Source organism: Ailuropoda melanoleuca, chromosome 7 (genome assembly GCF_002007445.2).
Source record: "Ailuropoda melanoleuca isolate Jingjing chromosome 7, ASM200744v2, whole genome shotgun sequence".
NCBI lineage: Eukaryota > Metazoa > Chordata > Mammalia > Carnivora > Ursidae > Ailuropoda > Ailuropoda melanoleuca.
The window spans coordinates 58,310,771-58,328,411 of NC_048224.1; the positions used below are offsets into that span (position 1 = coordinate 58,310,771).

At 54.3% G+C, this 17,641-nt stretch overlaps 1 protein-coding gene across 1 annotated transcript; it reads right to left on the bottom strand.

Annotated features, from left to right (window-relative positions):
• Window positions 1–4,104: 4,104 nt before the first annotated feature.
• Window positions 4,105–6,421, bottom strand: BRD3OS (BRD3 opposite strand). The gene is made up of 2 exons (XM_034664765.1): window positions 6,054–6,421; window positions 4,105–5,774 (listed from the first exon to the last, which is right to left on the bottom strand). Exon 2 carries the CDS (start codon window positions 5,202–5,204, stop codon window positions 4,950–4,952), a length of 255 nt encoding a protein of 84 aa, XP_034520656.1. The 5' UTR covers window positions 5,205–5,774; window positions 6,054–6,421; the 3' UTR covers window positions 4,105–4,949.
• Between the last annotated feature and the right edge of the window lie 11,220 nt (window positions 6,422–17,641).

Below are 17,641 nucleotides of genomic sequence, written 5' to 3' on the forward strand. Positions count from 1 at the left end.
AAAAAAAAAAAAGATTAAAAAAAACAAAAAACAGAAAACCGCAAAAAAACAAAAGGAGACTTTTTTGTAAGGTTCAGCAATTTTCTACGAAAGTCCAGCCCAATGTGTGTCCCCAATTCGTGAGCTGCCGCTGCCGCACACTCTGGAGCCTTCTCCCAGTTTCGTGTATATATGAACACTTTATTTATTAACATCATTGGTCATTTTTTTTAAAAAAAGAAAAACAAAACTGCAAAAGAAATGCATTAAAAAAAAATAGCAGAAACGCAGGCCTTAGTGGTTGGAAGGAGAGCCCCAGACCCTGCTGCGAAGGCGGACTGTGACCTCCAGGTGCTGGCGTCCCGCCACCTTGCCGGTGCTCAACCCCGTCTGTGCGCGCCCCGCCCCCGCCCCGCCCGGCGGGGCTCTGTGTCTGTCCCCCCCGTGTGCGTGGGTGGGATCTGGAGACGCACAGGCATAGACAACTTCCGGCTGCAGCACACTCTCAGTCTTCGTTCTGTGTGTTGAGTTCTTTTGTACTCACTTCTGGTCTCTTTAGGACTGTTTTAAAAGAAATCAATTTAGGGAACCCCAGTTATATAATATAAACTTTGTAATCTGAGAGAAAAAAATGTATAGTAAATCTAAGTCTTGATTTTTAACTTTCTATTGTAAAAAAAAATAATAATAATATACAGAGTTTAACAGAAGGTTATGTTTTGGTTTTGTTTTTTCCAGAGGCTGCCCTGCGGCCTTTGAGCGCAGGGACGCCCCACACTGCCCGCCTGAGCTCAGAGCATTGTGGTTTCGGCCTTGAGTGCCCGGGGCCGGCCGTCCAGGCCCCCCAATGGGGCGCCCCTCACCTCCCAGCCCCGAGGGCAGGGGCGGTGGCCTGGCTGGGCTCTCCTGGGGCGGGAGGAGCCTCTGGCTGCAGGAGGGTTCGTTCCCCGAAGACCACACCAGGCTCCCTGCTCGAGCATTTTCCCGTTAGCACAGAAATGACTGAGACAGGGCGTTCTCCCAGACCTCCCCGTGAGGACTTCCTGGAGGTGGGTGCTGGGGGCGGGGCTGCGGGTGGCCTGGCCTTTGGTCTGGTGGCGAGTTTCCAGGTGGACAGGAGGACTGGTCATCCGTATCTGAGTAGGGGGGCAGTCTTTACAAATCCTAAAATGGATTTAGTTTCCACCGGCCCTTACGGCCACGGATGCCCTTACTGGACGTGGAACTGGTGAGGTGGTGGGTGGCGGGTTACCATGTTTCTTACTGCTGGTGATTCTGACGCTTGGTGAGTTTTGAGCCAGTTTGTTAAACTTTTCATTAAGTTTTGTTTATAATAAAAGATATATGTGGATTTTTCAAGTTGCCATTTTTTAGAGTTACCCTTGTGTTTCAAAGGTGTTTTCTAAGCAGATCTGTAACGGAATATTTAAACTAGGACTTTAATACATGACACGATGGATGGTGTTAAAACAGGATCTCTCTGGCAACGTGCAGCAGAGGGGGCCGGGGGGCGTGGGGGGTGCTCCCGTGGAGCACCTGTCCAGCTGCGGGCATGGTGGGAGGCCATAGCCCATGTGAGCCGCTAGCTGAGGGGACACGGTCCTCGAGTCCGGTACAGTGGAAGCGTTTCAGAGCACTTCACCATCCGCCGGCTCTGTGGGACACGTGGGTTCTGGAACACCTCTGCCCCTTTCCCCTGCCCCCCAGGAGGAGGCTGCTGGCCGCCGTGGTGCAGAGGGCTGCCGTCCATCCTGACCAGCGTAGCTCGATGGTGCTGTGGTTTCTTAAGGCTTTCTGTGCAGACTTGAAAGCCGATTTCTCTTCCGAGTTTGGGGGAACGTCCTCGGCCCCCTCGAGGTCAGCCTGTGGGTGTTTGCCATCTCCACGTCTCTGTGTTGGGGAGACCGCAGCTGGACAGGCAGGGCTGTTGTAGCACGGAGAGCCTGAGGGCAGCTTCTCACGGCCTCTTCTCGAGGGCGCAGGAGCGCAGGAACCGTGTGGTTAGGGGGTGGGTCTCCCGGGAGCCCCGGAGGCCCAGGGGCAGAGACCCCTGCTCACGCTGGGCGCCGTCATCTTGCTTACAAACTGTAAGATATGTTTTCTTTTTGTTTCTCTTTTTGTTCTTATGCGACATCCACGTCTGTGACAGCCCTCTGGGAAAAACACCACCCAGAGAAAGGATGCGTTCCACCCAGTGTAGCCCATTCCTCGATACTGGCGTAACGCTTCCAGAAGTTTTTCTTTTTTATATTTAAAATGTTACTTTTCTGTATGATGTGCATGCAAGTTTACCGTAACTTTTCTTAAACTTTTTAGTGCCGTTTCTAGTATATTCCTGTAAATGTCAGTTACTGAAAATGAGTCCAATGTAAGTAGTTTTAGCTTGTTTATTGCAATGCTGGCCTCAACACAACAGAATAAAAATGGTAGAAAGTACTCTTTGATGTTTCTGGTAATCATGGACCCTTCTCCTGGGGCGTTTGTTTTGTTTTCATAATAAAACCAAAAAAAGAAAAAAAAGAGGTGCCTCTACGTGCCTTTGCCTGTGCTTTCTGGTGGCTCCCAGCCCCGCGTGTGCGTGCGTGCGGATTCTCCGAAGGCAGCCGCTGCCCTCGCTGCTGCAAGCCGGGGCGGGGAGCTCCTGGTGGCTCGCACCCTGGAACACGCAGCCGTTGGAGTAGCTGTGGTCCTCAGCCTGGGCAGGAGGCCACCGGGATTTGGGGGACATCGCTGTAGCCTTTCTTTTCCGCTAACCGTTCTCTAGAACAAGAAGCACGACCTCGGTCACACTGTGGTCCTCACTCACTGCTGCTCCTCTCTGGGCAGATGCCTCCCTGTGCTCTGGCCGCACTGGGCGGGGTTCCTGGACGGCGGGCAGCCGACGCTGTCCTGCGGGCACAGTCCCCTGTCTGCTGAAGTTTTCCAGCACGCAGCGCAGAGCCCGGCACGGAAGAGAGGCTTCTGCGAGGAATGGATGGCAGACGGGCACCTTGACGCGGTTTTCTGAGCAGTCATGGGTATTAGCGCCTGGCCTTGCAGAGCCGTCCTGGCTGTCAGCAGGTGCACCCTTCCAGCATCCCCTCAGCGTGCGCGCACCATTCTTGTCCAGACTCTTAACCCTCTCTCATCCAGGCTGACCTCCCCAAGGACGGGGACTGGGCTGTGTCCACCTCGGTGGCCCCGGCCCCGGCCAGGGAAACCAGCCGCCCAGCTTCCCTTCAGCTGATGGCGGCTTCTACGCTCTAAGCAGCTTAGCGCCCGCTGTCCTGTGAGCAGCCAGTGCCTGTCGGTCACCTGTGCAGACCCCAGCCGTGGCCAGTGCTGGTCTTCCCAGGTGCTGTCCATGCCTGGGGTCAAACTAAGCACCACCTGTTCTCAGGCTAATCTGAGGTGTGCGTCAGCATGCGGCACAGAGGCATTCCAGAAGAGTCTCTGCGGTTTGCTTTCTTCCCAAGCAGGACGTAGATTGAGCTGCAGAGATGTTGAGCCAGCGATCTGCTGGGTAATCCCGGTGTCAGGGCTGCTGGACGGACAGGCCCTTACGGCAGGTCTGACTCGGTGTAGATGGGGCAAGCTTCCCTCTTCAACTCCGGGAGGAGATTCAGGAAACGTGACTTCCAACCGCCCAACCCACGCAGCAGGACAGCCGAGCATCCATCACTAAGGACCAGGCCTCCAGCTGGACATTGGACATTTGGGGAATGTGCTCTGACCCAGCAGTTCCACTTCTGGGATGCTTGCTAATGAACTTGCACACCCTCAAAAGAACCATGTCCAACGAAGCCCAGGACACGCTGTGTGCAGGGCGGCTACGGGAAGCGTGTTGTGGGCTCACGGGAGTGCTGCCAGTCAGACATGCAAAGCATGACGTACACGTCCATCTGGACAGCTGGGCAAGAAGAAACCCCCAGGACAAGATGCGCAGTGCCCGCCGTGCCTTTAGAACCGTGCACGATTGCACACGCACACACGGAGCTGCTGCTGGTGGCTGCCCGGGGAGGACACTTGTGCTTTGCTCAATGCATTTCTGTGATTGGGTTTGTGGCAATCATTAGATTCAACTGTTATTGAAAAAAACAAACAAGCCAAGATATTATGAACACACAGATAAGAGTGAGGAAGGAAGGAGTGTCCCATAGCATTTTTATTTAGAAAAATCAGCTTTGACAAAAGATATTCCTGCATTTGCATAACCACGCAGACATCAGTAACAGCAGACGGCACATCCTTTGCAAATGCCTCACAGAAACTGTCCGCCGGGGGTCGCCGCAGGGGTGATGGGCTGCTAACCTCCGCGCAGAGGCTTCAGCCCCGACATCCTGTCCGAAATCTCTGTAAGCAGCTGATGTCGAACTGAAAAATGATTCTTGGTTTCCGTAATGTTCTTGGATGCTCTCACGAGCTCGCCCTCAAGTACGTGGAATCTGACGTGGAAGCAACTGTGGCGAGTTGCACACAGTGCCCGTTCCTCATCGTCGAGGGCCCCGCTGCGAGGCTGCTGCCGGCCGCTGACTCCCGCCTGGCCCCGCACACGATGCTTGGCCATACCTGACCCTGATTCCTTCACCTTTTTCTAGAGCTGTCCCGTTCTTTCCCAGGCAGAAAGGAATATTGGAAACAACCTAGAAAGTTTTGAAAAGGTTGTCTGAAGCCAGGGCATCCCTCTCTCCTGGTCTGCTTGGAAACCTAAGAGAGAAGCAGCATCAAGCTGTGTCCCGGCCCGGGCTGTGCCCCCAGTGCTGGCAGGGCTGGAACCGGCCCGGGAGCCAGGTCCACCAGTCGCGTGATACAGCAGAGAGGGCTTGGGAGCCCCCGCGAGCGTTCTTGGGTTCCTGAAGCACAGCTGGGTTTCCTGTTCGCCGTCCAGAATCTCCCAGTAAGGCCTGGAAGCCACCATGGCCACTCACTGAGGGAAGCGTGGCCTGATGTCCGCACAGTTCAGCGCTTAGGCCCGGGCTGCCCCGCTGGGATTACATGATTGTGCAGAACTTGGACTGGCCCGTGTCCCGGGAGACTCCGAGCTTGTGTCTGTCCCGGACCAGGATGGCGTCGTTTCCGTACTGCGAGTACCACATGCTGCGGCTCCGGCTCAGGTAGGTCCCGGGGGGCCCCGATTCCAGCTGCTGCTGCTGCTGCTGCCAGATGAGCAAGGACGTGTCCCGGTACCGCAGCCGGGCGTAGCTTTCGGACAGAGCTTTCTCTGCCAGTGGCACGCGGCCGCTCATCACTGGCCGGCAGCTCCCCGCCCCCGGGCTCCCACGCACCCGTCCTCTCGGAGCCAGTCCTGGGCGTGGACAGCCGCCTGCTGCTTTACACCATGGGCACTCATCAACCACCAATCAGTCGTCGGGTCTGAGGATTCCTTATTTAACTCCGTGGTAAAAAGGACAGACTCAGGCCACGTGTAGGCACGCCCTCAGGAGTGCTGCATTGCGAGGGAACTTGAGAGGAGCCTCGGAGCGCTGTCAAGACATCTAAGAGCCAGCGAGCAGCACAGGGGCGCCCTGGCCCGCACCTGATGAGACGTACAGCCGCCAGGGACGAGGCTCCCACTGCGGGGGCCTGGTCGGGCGTCCACTGCGATTCCGACACCACGGCTCAGCCCACTTAACTTGGAACGATGTATCTGGTGCCCTGCATGAGAGGACATCGTACAGCTAGACAGATGTCGACCCCCGTCCCCATAGCTGCCCTCCGCTGATCTGTGCTTGGGTCGGCTTCCAGCACCGCCGGGCCACTCTGATGGAGCCAGCGTCGTCTCAGTCCTGTGTCCTCAGCTCTCACCCAGGCGGACACTACAAAGAAATGAACATGCTGTCAGGTGCTGGGAGACAGCCCAGCAGCAAGGGGAGGCTTTACGACACACAATCTCAGCTCTTTTGGGATCACAGCCCCAACTAAGCTACTGGCGCATGTCACGATTTCAGTTGCTGTCCAGTAACCCAGACCATGAGCCTGCGTTTAAGAGGCAGACTTGTGACTCCTCCCAGTGCCTTTATGAACTAACGGGGATACCGGGGAAGCCGCCTGTGGGAGCGCCAGTGTCTAGATCTGGGAAATGAAGGCCTACGAACCTGAGCGCGCACCGGTTTCGGGACTGGTCCAGCAAGCGTCAGGCCTGGGAGGGGGTTCGCTCAGGCTGCCTGTGCTGAAGGCGTCTGGGAACTCACCCAGCCACCAGGGCCCTCTTTCTGCGCCAGGCAGCTGGGAGGCCCCTGGGCTGGACAGAAAAGGGATGTCAGGTGGAAATCAAACGGAAGCATCTGCTAGCCCCCCCCCCCCCAACTGCTTTCTTAGCCGCGCAAGATTTTTCTTCTGCATGGCCGGTGCCCCTGTCACCCAGCCCCGCCCTCGTTGCTGGCTGCCGCAGCTTCTCCCCAACTCCGGCGGCCTGAGCCCAGGAGCCCTTCAGGGCACCTCTGGTTGCCTCCCCAGCCTCCTGGGTGGTNGTGACGCCTGGCGGCCGGGCGGGGCGCTCGGGGCGGGGCGCTCGGGGCGGGGGCGGAGCCGGTTGGCCTCAGGGCCGCGTTTCTATGGCAGCGCCGCAGGCATGCCCAGTCGAGCGCAGAGTCTGGGCAGGCCAGCCAAACGATCCCAGTGCGGGGGAGCGACTGTGTCCCTGTCCTGCCACCGTCACTGCTGGTCGGAGCATTTTATTGACAGTAATTTGTATTGCTGCTCGGGTACTTTTTCCAGTGCTGTAGCCTGTGCTGTCCGCATTCTTACTCCTGATAATCTATACATTTTTAAAAATAATTGTGGGGATGATGCTAGATGGGGGATGGGTATTAAGGAGGGCACTTGTGATGAGCACGGGTGTTGTATGTAAGTGATGAATCCCTGAATTCTACTCCTGAAGCCAATATTACGCTGTTAACTAAAACTTAAATAAAAATTAAAAATAAATAATTCAAGTCTGTCCCCTTAGGGCTCTCTCAAAACTATGTCTTTTTTTTTTTTTTTAGTTTTTTTTTTTTTTTTTTTTTTTATGTGACAGAGAGACAGCCAGCGAGAGAGGGTACACAGCGGGAGTGGGAGAGGAAGAAGCAGGCTCCCAGCGCAGGAGCCTGATGTGGGACTCGATCCCGAAACGCCGGGATCACGCCCTGAGCCAAAGGCAGACGCTTAACGACTGCACTACCCAGGCGCCCCTCAAAATTATGTCTTGAACTCCCCTGCCCCCATGCTGTCCCTGAGAATTCCGCACCCCCTCCAGGCATACCAATAATACCCTCCCTTGGCCTCTGCCTCTCCCTTACTGGGTGTATTTCACGGTTTCCGCAGCGTTGATGAAGAAAGTGGTCAAGAAGGGCGTCCATGGGGCGTTCCACCTGCGCTCCCCGCCCCGTGCGCACCTGCACCACGAATGCCTATCTTGCACCCACACTGAGAGCTCCCGCCCGCATCCCCCCCACCCCTCGCCCAGCGAATGCGCGTCCTGCACAAGGGCGCAGAACATTCAGGAAACAGACCATGTGCCAGCCGTAAGTCGGTTTCGACACATTTCGAAGTATTCAAATCAAACATAAATATGGTCACAGGAAAAAATGGTCTATAAAACAACAATGAAAAGATAACTGGAAGAAAGCATGTTTTTCATCAAGAAACATATTTCTAAATTTCTCATGGGTCAAAGAGGAACTCACAATACACATTCTAAAGTATTTTAGTGGAATGATGATGAAAATACAAGATGTCAGAGCTTGTGGGATGCAGTTAAAATCATGCCTGGAGGGAAACTGAGACCTCTAAATGCATAAAGTAGGAAATAAACACATATATGGTGTATACACGGGGTATATGGAAACTCTGAACTATCTTTGCAATTGCTTTGTGAATCTAAACCTTTTCTATATTAAAAAGTTTATTTTAAAAGTGGAAAAAATGTTAACTAACTGGAATTAAAAAATAACAATAGGTGAAAAGGAAAGTCACAGAGATGAGAGGAAATTTGCAATACATATGTCCTTGATAAGGGACACTGGGTCGTCCAGTTCCAAGACAGAAATCCCACCAATGAGTTGACCAGAGAGATGTTAATGGAAGGGGTCATTCCGAGGCACAGGGTTATTAACTATGTAACTGTCAAGATAAAGTAAAAACGTCTCAAGTATCTCGGAAGCAGCAACAGCAGGAAGCAGCTACCACCGCAAGAGCTAACAGAGCAAAGGAGGGTCCTATTATTGAAAGGAACACAGAGGAGGGACAGCATGGAGCTGAGACTCAGACTTTTGAGGAGGGGGCACTAGCAGCTTGAGCTGGTGTCTCTGCACGGAGGGCCCCAGTAGCCGGGGGCCCAGACCCCAGGGAAGGGATTCCAGGCAACTTCTGCCCCTGAGCAGCGGCAACCTGATCAAGTGGATTTTGTGCTTGTTGGGAAAACCACAGACTGGAATCAGCAGCTGCTTCAGGAAAGAAAAAACAAGAAAAACTGTGAAGAATCTTTGCTGGGGGCGTGCATGACGGCAGGAAGCCCGCAGGAAGCAGAGAGGAAGGAGCAAGCTTGGCCTCCCGCTCCAGTTCCAGTCTGCCTCCTACAGCTTCCCAGGAAGACGCTGGCAAAGGGACAAATGAGGTTCTCAGAGTCCTGGTCAGAGCATCACAAAGCAGAGCATAAAGAATGTTTAGATCATGGTTAACGTAAAGGCTGTGGGTGACAGGCCAAAACTTCAGAACGGGCACGGTCCCGCCCTTCGTTCATTCAGCTGCCACACACACATTTCTGTGCATATTGGAACTCCATACGACAGGAGCAAAACCCCAAAACCTAGCTGTCCATGTCTGCCTAAGAAGATGCCACTCTCTTTCATCCTAGAGTGAGACAGCCTGGCCTCTCCCTGGCTGGAGGAGAGCGATGGAAAGTACCAACAGCATTTTCCAATTTCGGTCTCCTTCTGTCTGGATATCCTTCTCCCTGAAACTAAATTGCAAAGTTCGCATCCAACAACACTTCCTGAAAATAATAAGGGGGATGAGGAGATACAAACATACATGCTTAACAGGTGGGCAGGGGGGAACCATGGAGAGCTGTCACGTGCTCACTCCCATACAGTCCTTGTCAAGGATTTCTTGCCTGCAGCAGCATCTCAGCTGGGCAAGGATTCTTTAACTACTGGGGTGACTTATACCTTCATTCCCAAAGGGCATGAACCTTCAGTGATCCCATTTATTTATTTTGTGGTCGCTTTCTATTAACTTTTACTTTGGGCAGCAGAAATGCTAAAACACACCTCAGACAGTCCCCCAGGTTTGAGCCTTACTTCTTCCTGCTCTCAGTGTGAAGCAACGACTCACTTTCTCCTTGGTATGAGGGATCCATCACCCCGGCCAGTAAGGTAACCTGCTTCTTAGTGTTGGGGCACCTGGCTGGCTCACTCGGAAGAGTGAGAGACTTGATCTTGGAGTTGGAAGTCGAGCCTCATGCTGGGTGTAGAAATGACTTTAAAACCCCTACCTACTTCTTAGTGTTTTGATGTGGTGGTATGAGGAACTCCAGATTTCCAGGTGGAACTTTCATCTTCCAAATCAAAGGAGCCATTGTGGGCTCCCTGGTGGACTTATTCCTCCCTGGAGAACCAAGACTCCTGAGCCTTCAAAGCTAAGAGGTGGCGGTGGGATTAAGAACACTGTGAGGGGCGCCTGGGGGGCGCAGTCGGTGAAGCCTCTGACTCTTGATTTTGGCTCAGGTCATGATCTCAGGGTCCTGGGATCAAGCTCCACGTCGGGCTCTGCACTCAGCAGAGTCTGCTTGTCCCTTTCCCTCTGCTCCTCCCCCTGCTCTCTCTCTCTCTCTGCCCCCTCTCAAATAAATAAATAAGTAAAATCTTAAAAAAAAAAAAAAGAGCACAGTGAAGCATTATTAGAAGTCAGAGGAGCCATTGCCCCTTGTGCCCTTTGGGTCCTGGACACCAGCAGTCTGGGCCGTGGGGGAGACAGCACCCTGTATCTGTCTCTGGTTCGAAGCACACACTCACTTGAACCTGTGAGCAAGGACCTCAAACTTCCATGGCGTTACCCCCAAGTGGTGCTCTGACCATGTCCTCAATGGGCCAGTCGCTATCAGGTGGGCACTTCTGGGTGAGGGGGCATAGGTAAGACCAGGGAATTCCATGGGCATGAGCCCACCATTTAGCTTCTTTTGTTCAAGAATGAGCTCCTTGCTCAGGAGCGCTGTTGTGTGGGAAACCATGATGGTCAAGAAGGTGNAAAAAAAAAAAAAGAGCACAGTGAAGCATTATTAGAAGTCAGAGGAGCCATTGCCCCTTGTGCCCTTTGGGTCCTGGACACCAGCAGTCTGGCCGTGGGGGAGACAGCACCCTGTATCTGTCTCTGGTTCGAAGCACACACTCACTTGAACCTGTGAGCAAGGACCTCAAACTTCCATGGCGTTACCCCCAAGTGGTGCTCTGACCATGTCCTCAATGGGCCAGTCGCTATCAGGTGGGCACTTCTGGGTGAGGGGGCATAGGTAAGACCAGGGAATTCCATGGGCATGAGCCCACCATTTAGCTTCTTTTGTTCAAGAATGAGCTCCTTGCTCAGGAGCACTGTTGTGTGGGAAACCATGATGGTCAAGAAGGTGCTGCCCAACTCTGTGGATAGTCCTGCTGGGAAGGATGGAGGGCAGGGAAAGCCAGTCTGCATCCAGAATCCGTATCTATTCCAGCGAGACGGAGGGAACTCCTGTCCCCTCCATGATGGACCAGACAGTGTAGTAAGGGTGCCACCACTTGGCTGACCTGCCCATGTAATGGAGCCATTTTGAGGGCCCAGCACTGGCCTTGGCTGTTGGCAGGTGAGGCCCCCTATCAGCTCCGGCGGTGGAGGTGGGTGGAGTGGTCTGAGCCGTGCCTCCGTGCCTCCCACCATGATCACTGCACACATGGGCCATCGAGCAAGAGGCCCAGACCTGTACAGAGCTGGCCCTGTGTCCGTCTGATTATTGAGGGCCGCCTCTGCAGGGGATGGGTCTTGACGACATCCACCCAGGACGCAGATGTCTTCGCAGTCTGCGTCCTGTCGAGGACACCGTCCACGGCCTCTTCCCCAGACCTCCTGGTCACCAAGCTCCCAACAAGTTTCTCTCTGTTCCTTGACCATCCAGCCAGACCGTCAGCCCTGGAAGCCTAGACCCCCGAGCACCATAGAGCCGGCGACTGCAGGACGCAGCCAGCCCTCCTGGGCTGAGGGAACCGAGGGAAGAGGCTGGAATAAGGAAAACAAGACAAAGAAAGAAAAGAAAAATGCAAAAAAAAAAAAAAAGCAGCATAGAGATGGCCTCTTGGAGCTCTGCGGAGGGGGCCCCGCTGGGTGTGTGCTGCTTCTCTGGGCTGGAGGCAGGGCCTCCTGGACCCAGACCTGGACCCAGACCTCCGAGGAGGACCTGGAGGTGTTGCGCCAAGGACAGTCACGGGACCCTGGCCCTGCTGGGGTTGGCAGCCACCGACTGGACCCGCAGGCGCCGTGGACACAGCTGCTGCCTGGTGCAGAAGCCTGGCGGGGGCTCTGTTGGGGCGGGAGACAGGCGGGCTTGAAGCCTCCCAGCAGCACCTGCTGGCAGAGCCCCGCCGAGCGCCAGGTGAAGCCATCCCAGCACCGCGAGGCTGGTGGCAAAGGGTGGTTTGGGGCTGACAGACATTGACTTAGAAACTGGTGCACATCTCACGTCCAGGATATAGACAGAAGTCCTGCAATTTCATAAGAAAAGGAGATGAGCCAACAGTAANAAAAAAAAAAAAAAAAAAAAAAAAAAAAAAAGGTAATCAAGAAAATCCAAATAAAGGGGCACTAGCGTGCGACTTCTGATCTCAGGTTTATGAGTTTGAGCCCCACAATGGGTGGACAGATGACTTAAAAAATAAAATCTTTAAAAAAAAGAAAAAGGAAAAAAGCCAAATTAAGATCGTAGTGTGAAACCACCCGTATCCACGGGAACGTCTACAAGCAAAAAAGATTGCCCCGTCCACATGCCAGCGATGGCAGGGATGTGCAGCAACGCTAGCTGTCCACGCTGCCTGTGCACACTGATACAACTCTGGGAGATACTTTCCCATGACCTCTGGGGGTCCCGGAACTGTGATCTAGCCTTCTGGTCCCAGGGACCCACCCAGGGGAGCTGCGTGCGTCTGCACCCACCCACGGGGGAACATCGTACAACAGCACTGGGCCTTAACAGCTTAACGCTAGAAACCGTCCAGTGTCCGCGCCCTCGGAAACGGGGAAAGAAGTTGTGGCATGTGCACACGGAGGAGTCCTGTACTATGTAGCCCTGACAATGAATGAACCGTAGTCCATGGGAACACACGAATGAATCCAGAAGCCTAACCATGGAGGGGCAAGAAGCCAGCCCACACCCCCAAACACTGTACTGAATGACTCCATTTATGTAACATTCAGAAAGAGGCAGCACTAATTATAGCACATTTCGATGGTAAAAGTACAAAAAAAAAAAGTGAGTGAGGATCCCAGATGTCCGTGTAGCCGCCAGGTTGGGGGCAGGGAGAGCAGAGCACTGGGCAAAGGCTGAGGACCACGGGGTCTCCCCGAAGCGCTGTTTCTTGACCCGGTGCTGGTGACTTCCGTCCTTCCGTTCCCACATTGCCGTAAGCCGCACATTTGCTGCGGGCATATTTCCACATGTCACATCTCACAGAAGAAGATTTTTCGAAGGAAGCTAACTATAGATCGTGAGGAAACAGACACCAGCTAAGACCAGACATCACATTCTTTCACCTACAAATACGCTGGGCGTTTTATATGTCACCACAGTGACAGATCACATCTTCAGTGGCAACTGCTCGTCAATACCCAACGTTTGGTCAGTGTTCGCAGTTCCCGGGGGCTCCAACAAATGCCATTACGTATTTCATCTGTTTGAGACACGATCCAAACATTTGGCTGCATTTGGCTGCGTGTCTCTTAACATCTCCCTTCCTCCATAATGCCTTTGCTGTTGCGTTTACCTCCTTGCCATGTAACTGTGGAAGAAGCCAGATCCTACGCTCTGTAGGTGTACCCGTGTCCTGCATTTGGCTGATTGCATCCCCACGGTATCACTCATGTGTTGTCTCCTCTGTGTGTTCTGAAAACCGGTGGTTAGATCCGGAGCCTTGATTAGACTAAAGCTCAGATTTTGACCAGGTTCCTCCATGGGTGGATGGGCACATACTGTGGGGCTCTTGCTATCTCTCTCTTTTTAAATAGGCTGCATGCCCAGCATGGAGCCCAACGCAGGGCTTGAACTTCTTACCCAGAGATCAAGACCTGGGCTGAGACCAAGAGTCGGACGCTTAACCGACTGAGCCTCCCAGGTGCCCCTGTCTTTCAATATTCACATGGACCGGGAGCTTGGGGTCTCAGCAGCCTGGGCTGCCCCTTCCAGATTTCCCTGTCACGCGGTCCCAGGATAGTTGCATCCTGCCACCACGCATCATCGCTTAGGACTGTTATTTCATTATGGTTGGAAAATGGTGATTTTCTGATTTTAACTTTACTTCTAGAATTCTTCCATAGGGAAGAACTTTCTTTATCAACTGTTTGGCTACCCTGAAATATGGCACATATGGGAAAAGCAGGATAAATGTCGCCTTCTTTCCTTTTACCTGGCAGTTTTCAGAAGAATGGGGTGATGCTCTACCAACCTCCAAAGGGAATTTTTAAAAGTCAGGGTTTTTTGTTTTGTTTTGTTTTGTTTTTTAAATAGCAATATGACTTCATGAATTTCAGCATATTCAGTATTTTTCGACCAGTTGCATTCATTTTGTGTTTGAGGCTCAAGATTTCCCACATGTGGCCGGTAGAAAACCCAGCTGCTGGCAGGGCCCACTCTGTCTGGAAGCTCTGGGGGAAAGCGTCTACTCCACGCCTCTCTCCCGGCTTCTGGTGGCCACCAGCGTACTCCGCCTTTCCGTGGCTGTGGCTGCCTCACTCCGATGCCCGCCTCAGCCTTCGCACAGCCTCTCCCTCCTTTGAGTCTCTAATAAGGACACTTGCCACCGGATTTCAGGCCAAGAGAATCCAGGATGATCTCCTCATGTCAAGATTCTTGGTTAATTACACCTGCAAAGATCCCTCCCCCCACTATTTTTAAGAGAGGGAGACAGAGAGAGAGAGAGAGAGAGCCAGTGGGAGCAGGGGAGGGGCAGAGGGAGAGAGAGAATCTTAAGTAGGCTCCACCCAGTGCAGAGCCCACCATGGAGCTCGATCTCATGACCCTGAGATCAGGACGTGAGCTAGAACCAAGAGTCGGACAGGTAACTGACTGAGCCACTCAGGCGGCACTCAAAGACCCCTTTTCTGAACAAGGTCAAGGGCTTCAGGGATTGGATGTGGACATATCTTTTGGGGGTCCACCGTTCAGCCCACTATAAACCCTAACATGGAAATCGGTGCAGGAAAAATAAAGGTGATCTAGAATCAGTTATTTGGTCAGGCTGTGGCTGAAAGCAATGAAGATAGAGCTTGTCTTAGGGAACAGGACAAAAGAGGCCACGCAGCTAAGTCAACCGTCTCCTGTGGTCACCTGGAGTGCCGAGCTCTGTGAAAGGCTCTGGAGGACCGAGGGTCGGTGCCCCAAAGCAGTGAATGGCCATGGTGTGTGACACTTCCAAAGTGGTTTTTCAAGGAGGGAAATAAAAAACTAAGATTCCTACATTTTAGTACAGGACACAGACCGCTAGCCCAAGGATGCGGGATGCCGTCTGACAGAAGCTGAGGTGTGAGGTCTCCCGGGAGACAGGAGAGGCTGGCCTTCAGCTTGGGGCGTGGCCACTTCTGCCAGCCCAGAGGTTCCAGAGGGAGCCTGGGGGTGGGGGTGAGTTTGCAGTGGGTTGCCCTAGCCCCCTACCCCGAGGCCCTTGGCCCCAGTCTTCCCAATCAGGCCCCACTCCTGACATGGAGACGTGCCGCCTGGACTCAGCCTTCTCTGGAGCCCCTCCTCTCTTTCTGTCTTACAGCTACAGGGCTGACAGCCTCCTTATCTATGCTTTGAAATGCGGCTCCAGCTTTTGAGTGGGCGGCTGACCTGTTTGGCCATCCATTGACTTCCTCCAGCACATTCACGGCCACCTGCGTCCACGGCCAGGGCTCTGGTCATTGCCGTCCCCCAGCATTCGAGCAGCTGAGCCACTGCACCCCCAGGACATTCTCTTCCCCTAGGTGTCTGTCCCGTTCCAGGTCACCACTAAAGAAAGTTCTAGCAATCACCACCCTGTGCCAGGGACTCTCAGTGCAGCACTCAGCGCCAGCAATGGGGTTCCTGCCAGATGGCTGGGGTGAGCCAGTCCATAATAGCACGCTGGAGTCTGCCTCCTGGGACACCTCCAGGCACCAAGCATGGGTGTGGGGGCGGGGAGCAGGAAAGTCCCGGGTGTTGGGGGAACACAGCAGACAGCAGGGTCTGTTTTGCTTGAAATGAAAGGCAGGTGGGGGTGACTAGGAAGTTGTCAGGCCACTCCTGCCCCAGGCTCGGAGAGGCTGTTGTGTCTCTCTGGCCATGGCGGGAGGAGCCAGGCACAGCGGGGCCCCCCCTGGCTGGCACCTGCGGCTGTGGGTGAAGACCTGTCATGACAGCAACAACAAAGAAATTCAAGGGTCTGGGCCCTGGAAGCCGAGGTGAGCGTGGTTCATGATGTCATGGGCTGCCCAGACGGAAGGGACAGTGAAAACTTGACCTGGGTCTTGACCCTGGAGGGTGGGGAGAGAGGAGGAGTCAGGCCAGAGGCAGGAGAGAAGGTGGGCCTTTCTGAGACCTCCCTCCTGACTGTGTTAATCATGGGCCAGCTACGTGCTCCCACTGGGGACAAGGCTCATGCAGGGTGGGTCGGGAACTGTTTTCTGAATGGGTGGGGGGATGAGGGGGATGGATGGCGGGTGGACTGTGCTGGGTACTGGGAGGAGCGTGAAGGGGGTGAGCCCACAAGCCAGGCGCAGGGGAGCCCAGAATCCACCCCACACCCAGGTGGGCATTCAAGCAGGGCATCGAAGGGGCGCTGAGGAGGCAGGAGATGGTGCCTGAGGGAAGCGATGGTGGAGATGAGTTCTAGGAGGCTCACATGTCATGAGTGGACCAGGCTCCTGTGGGCCCACAGCTGGAGACAGCTCAGTGATGGGGTGGGGGGTGGGGCATGCAGTTCAAAATTATAGGCACATGAAGCCTGCGGCTGGGGTTTGGGGGGGNGGGTGGATGTTGGGTGGGTGGGTGGATAAAGGAATGAATTCATGCCGGGTACTGTGCTGGGTACTGGGAGGAGCGTGAAGGGGGTGAGCCCACAAGCCAGGCGCAGGGGAGCCCAGAATCCACCCCACACCCAGGTGGGCATTCAAGCAGGGCATCGAAGGGGCGCTGAGGAGGCAGGAGATGGTGCCTGAGGGAAGCGATGGTGGAGATGAGTTCTAGGAGGCTCACATGTCATGAGTGGACCAGGCTCCTGTGGGCCCACAGCTGGAGACAGCTCAGTGATGGGGTGGGGGGTGGGGCATGCAGTTCAAAATTATAGGCACATGAAGCCTGCGGCTGGGGTTTGGGGGGGTGGCTAGGAGGAGGGCACACATTAGACTGAGGGTCTCTAATGGGGGCAGGGGGCCTTGAAAATCGTGCCCAGGAGGCTGGATGTGCTCAGAAGGCAGTGGGAGCCAAGGGCGTTTTTGTTTGTTTTGAAGTATAATAGCTTTATTGAGACATAGTTCTGTGCAAACCCCATTAAAGGGCACAGTGTCATGCTTTAGTCCACTCGCAGAGTTGAACAACCCCAGCCAATCAATTTTAGAACATTTTCGTCACCCCTCCAAGAAACCCTGTAGCCACGAACAGTCACTTGGCATTTCCCCCGTGGCCCCAGACCACCACTGACCCACTCCCACTCTGGACTTGTCCGTTGTGGACATTTCCTGCCCATGGAGTCACATCACACGTGGCTTTTCGTGTCTGGCTTCTTCCGTGGAGCGGGATGTCGTCCAGCTTCATTCCGGTAGTTGCACACGCCAGGACGCCTGTCCTCTCCCCGGACGCATGACGTAAACACACCACTGTGTGTAACATGTAAGTGCACAGTGCAGGGGCATGGAGCACGTCCCCGCTGCTGTCTCCAGAACGTCTCATCTTGCACACGACCCCCGTCCCCTCCCCCAGCCCCCAGTGCCCGCCGTGCTCGTTCCTGTCCACAGATTGAGGGGTTCAGGGCACTTCATACAAATGCAGTCCTGTCATAGGTAACCTTTGGTGTCTGGCTTTTCTCACTTAGCATGAGGTTCTAGAAGTTGGTCTGTGTTGACGGGGGTGTCAAAACTGCACCCCTTTTGACAGCTGAATAACATCCCATGGTATGGATGCGACACACGTGTTAGCCATTCATCGGTCGACGGACAAGCAGGCTGTGTCCACCTTTGGTGATTGGGATGGTGCTGTTACACACACCAGGGTGCAAGCGTTTGTGTGGACACAGGATGGGTTTTGGGCAGCCGGAAGCCTCTCCGGTTCGAAGGGTCTCTCCCGCTGGGGTGGGGTGGGGCGTCTGCGGGGGTCAGGTGCGGAACAGAGACTGGGAGGACGTGGTCAAACCTCGAGCAGCTGTGACTCAGCCACGCCCCTCAGCTCCTAGCACACGCGCTGGAGCCCGGCTTTTGTGGCAAGTCTCCCAGGGACAGGCCAGACCTGCCTGGTTCC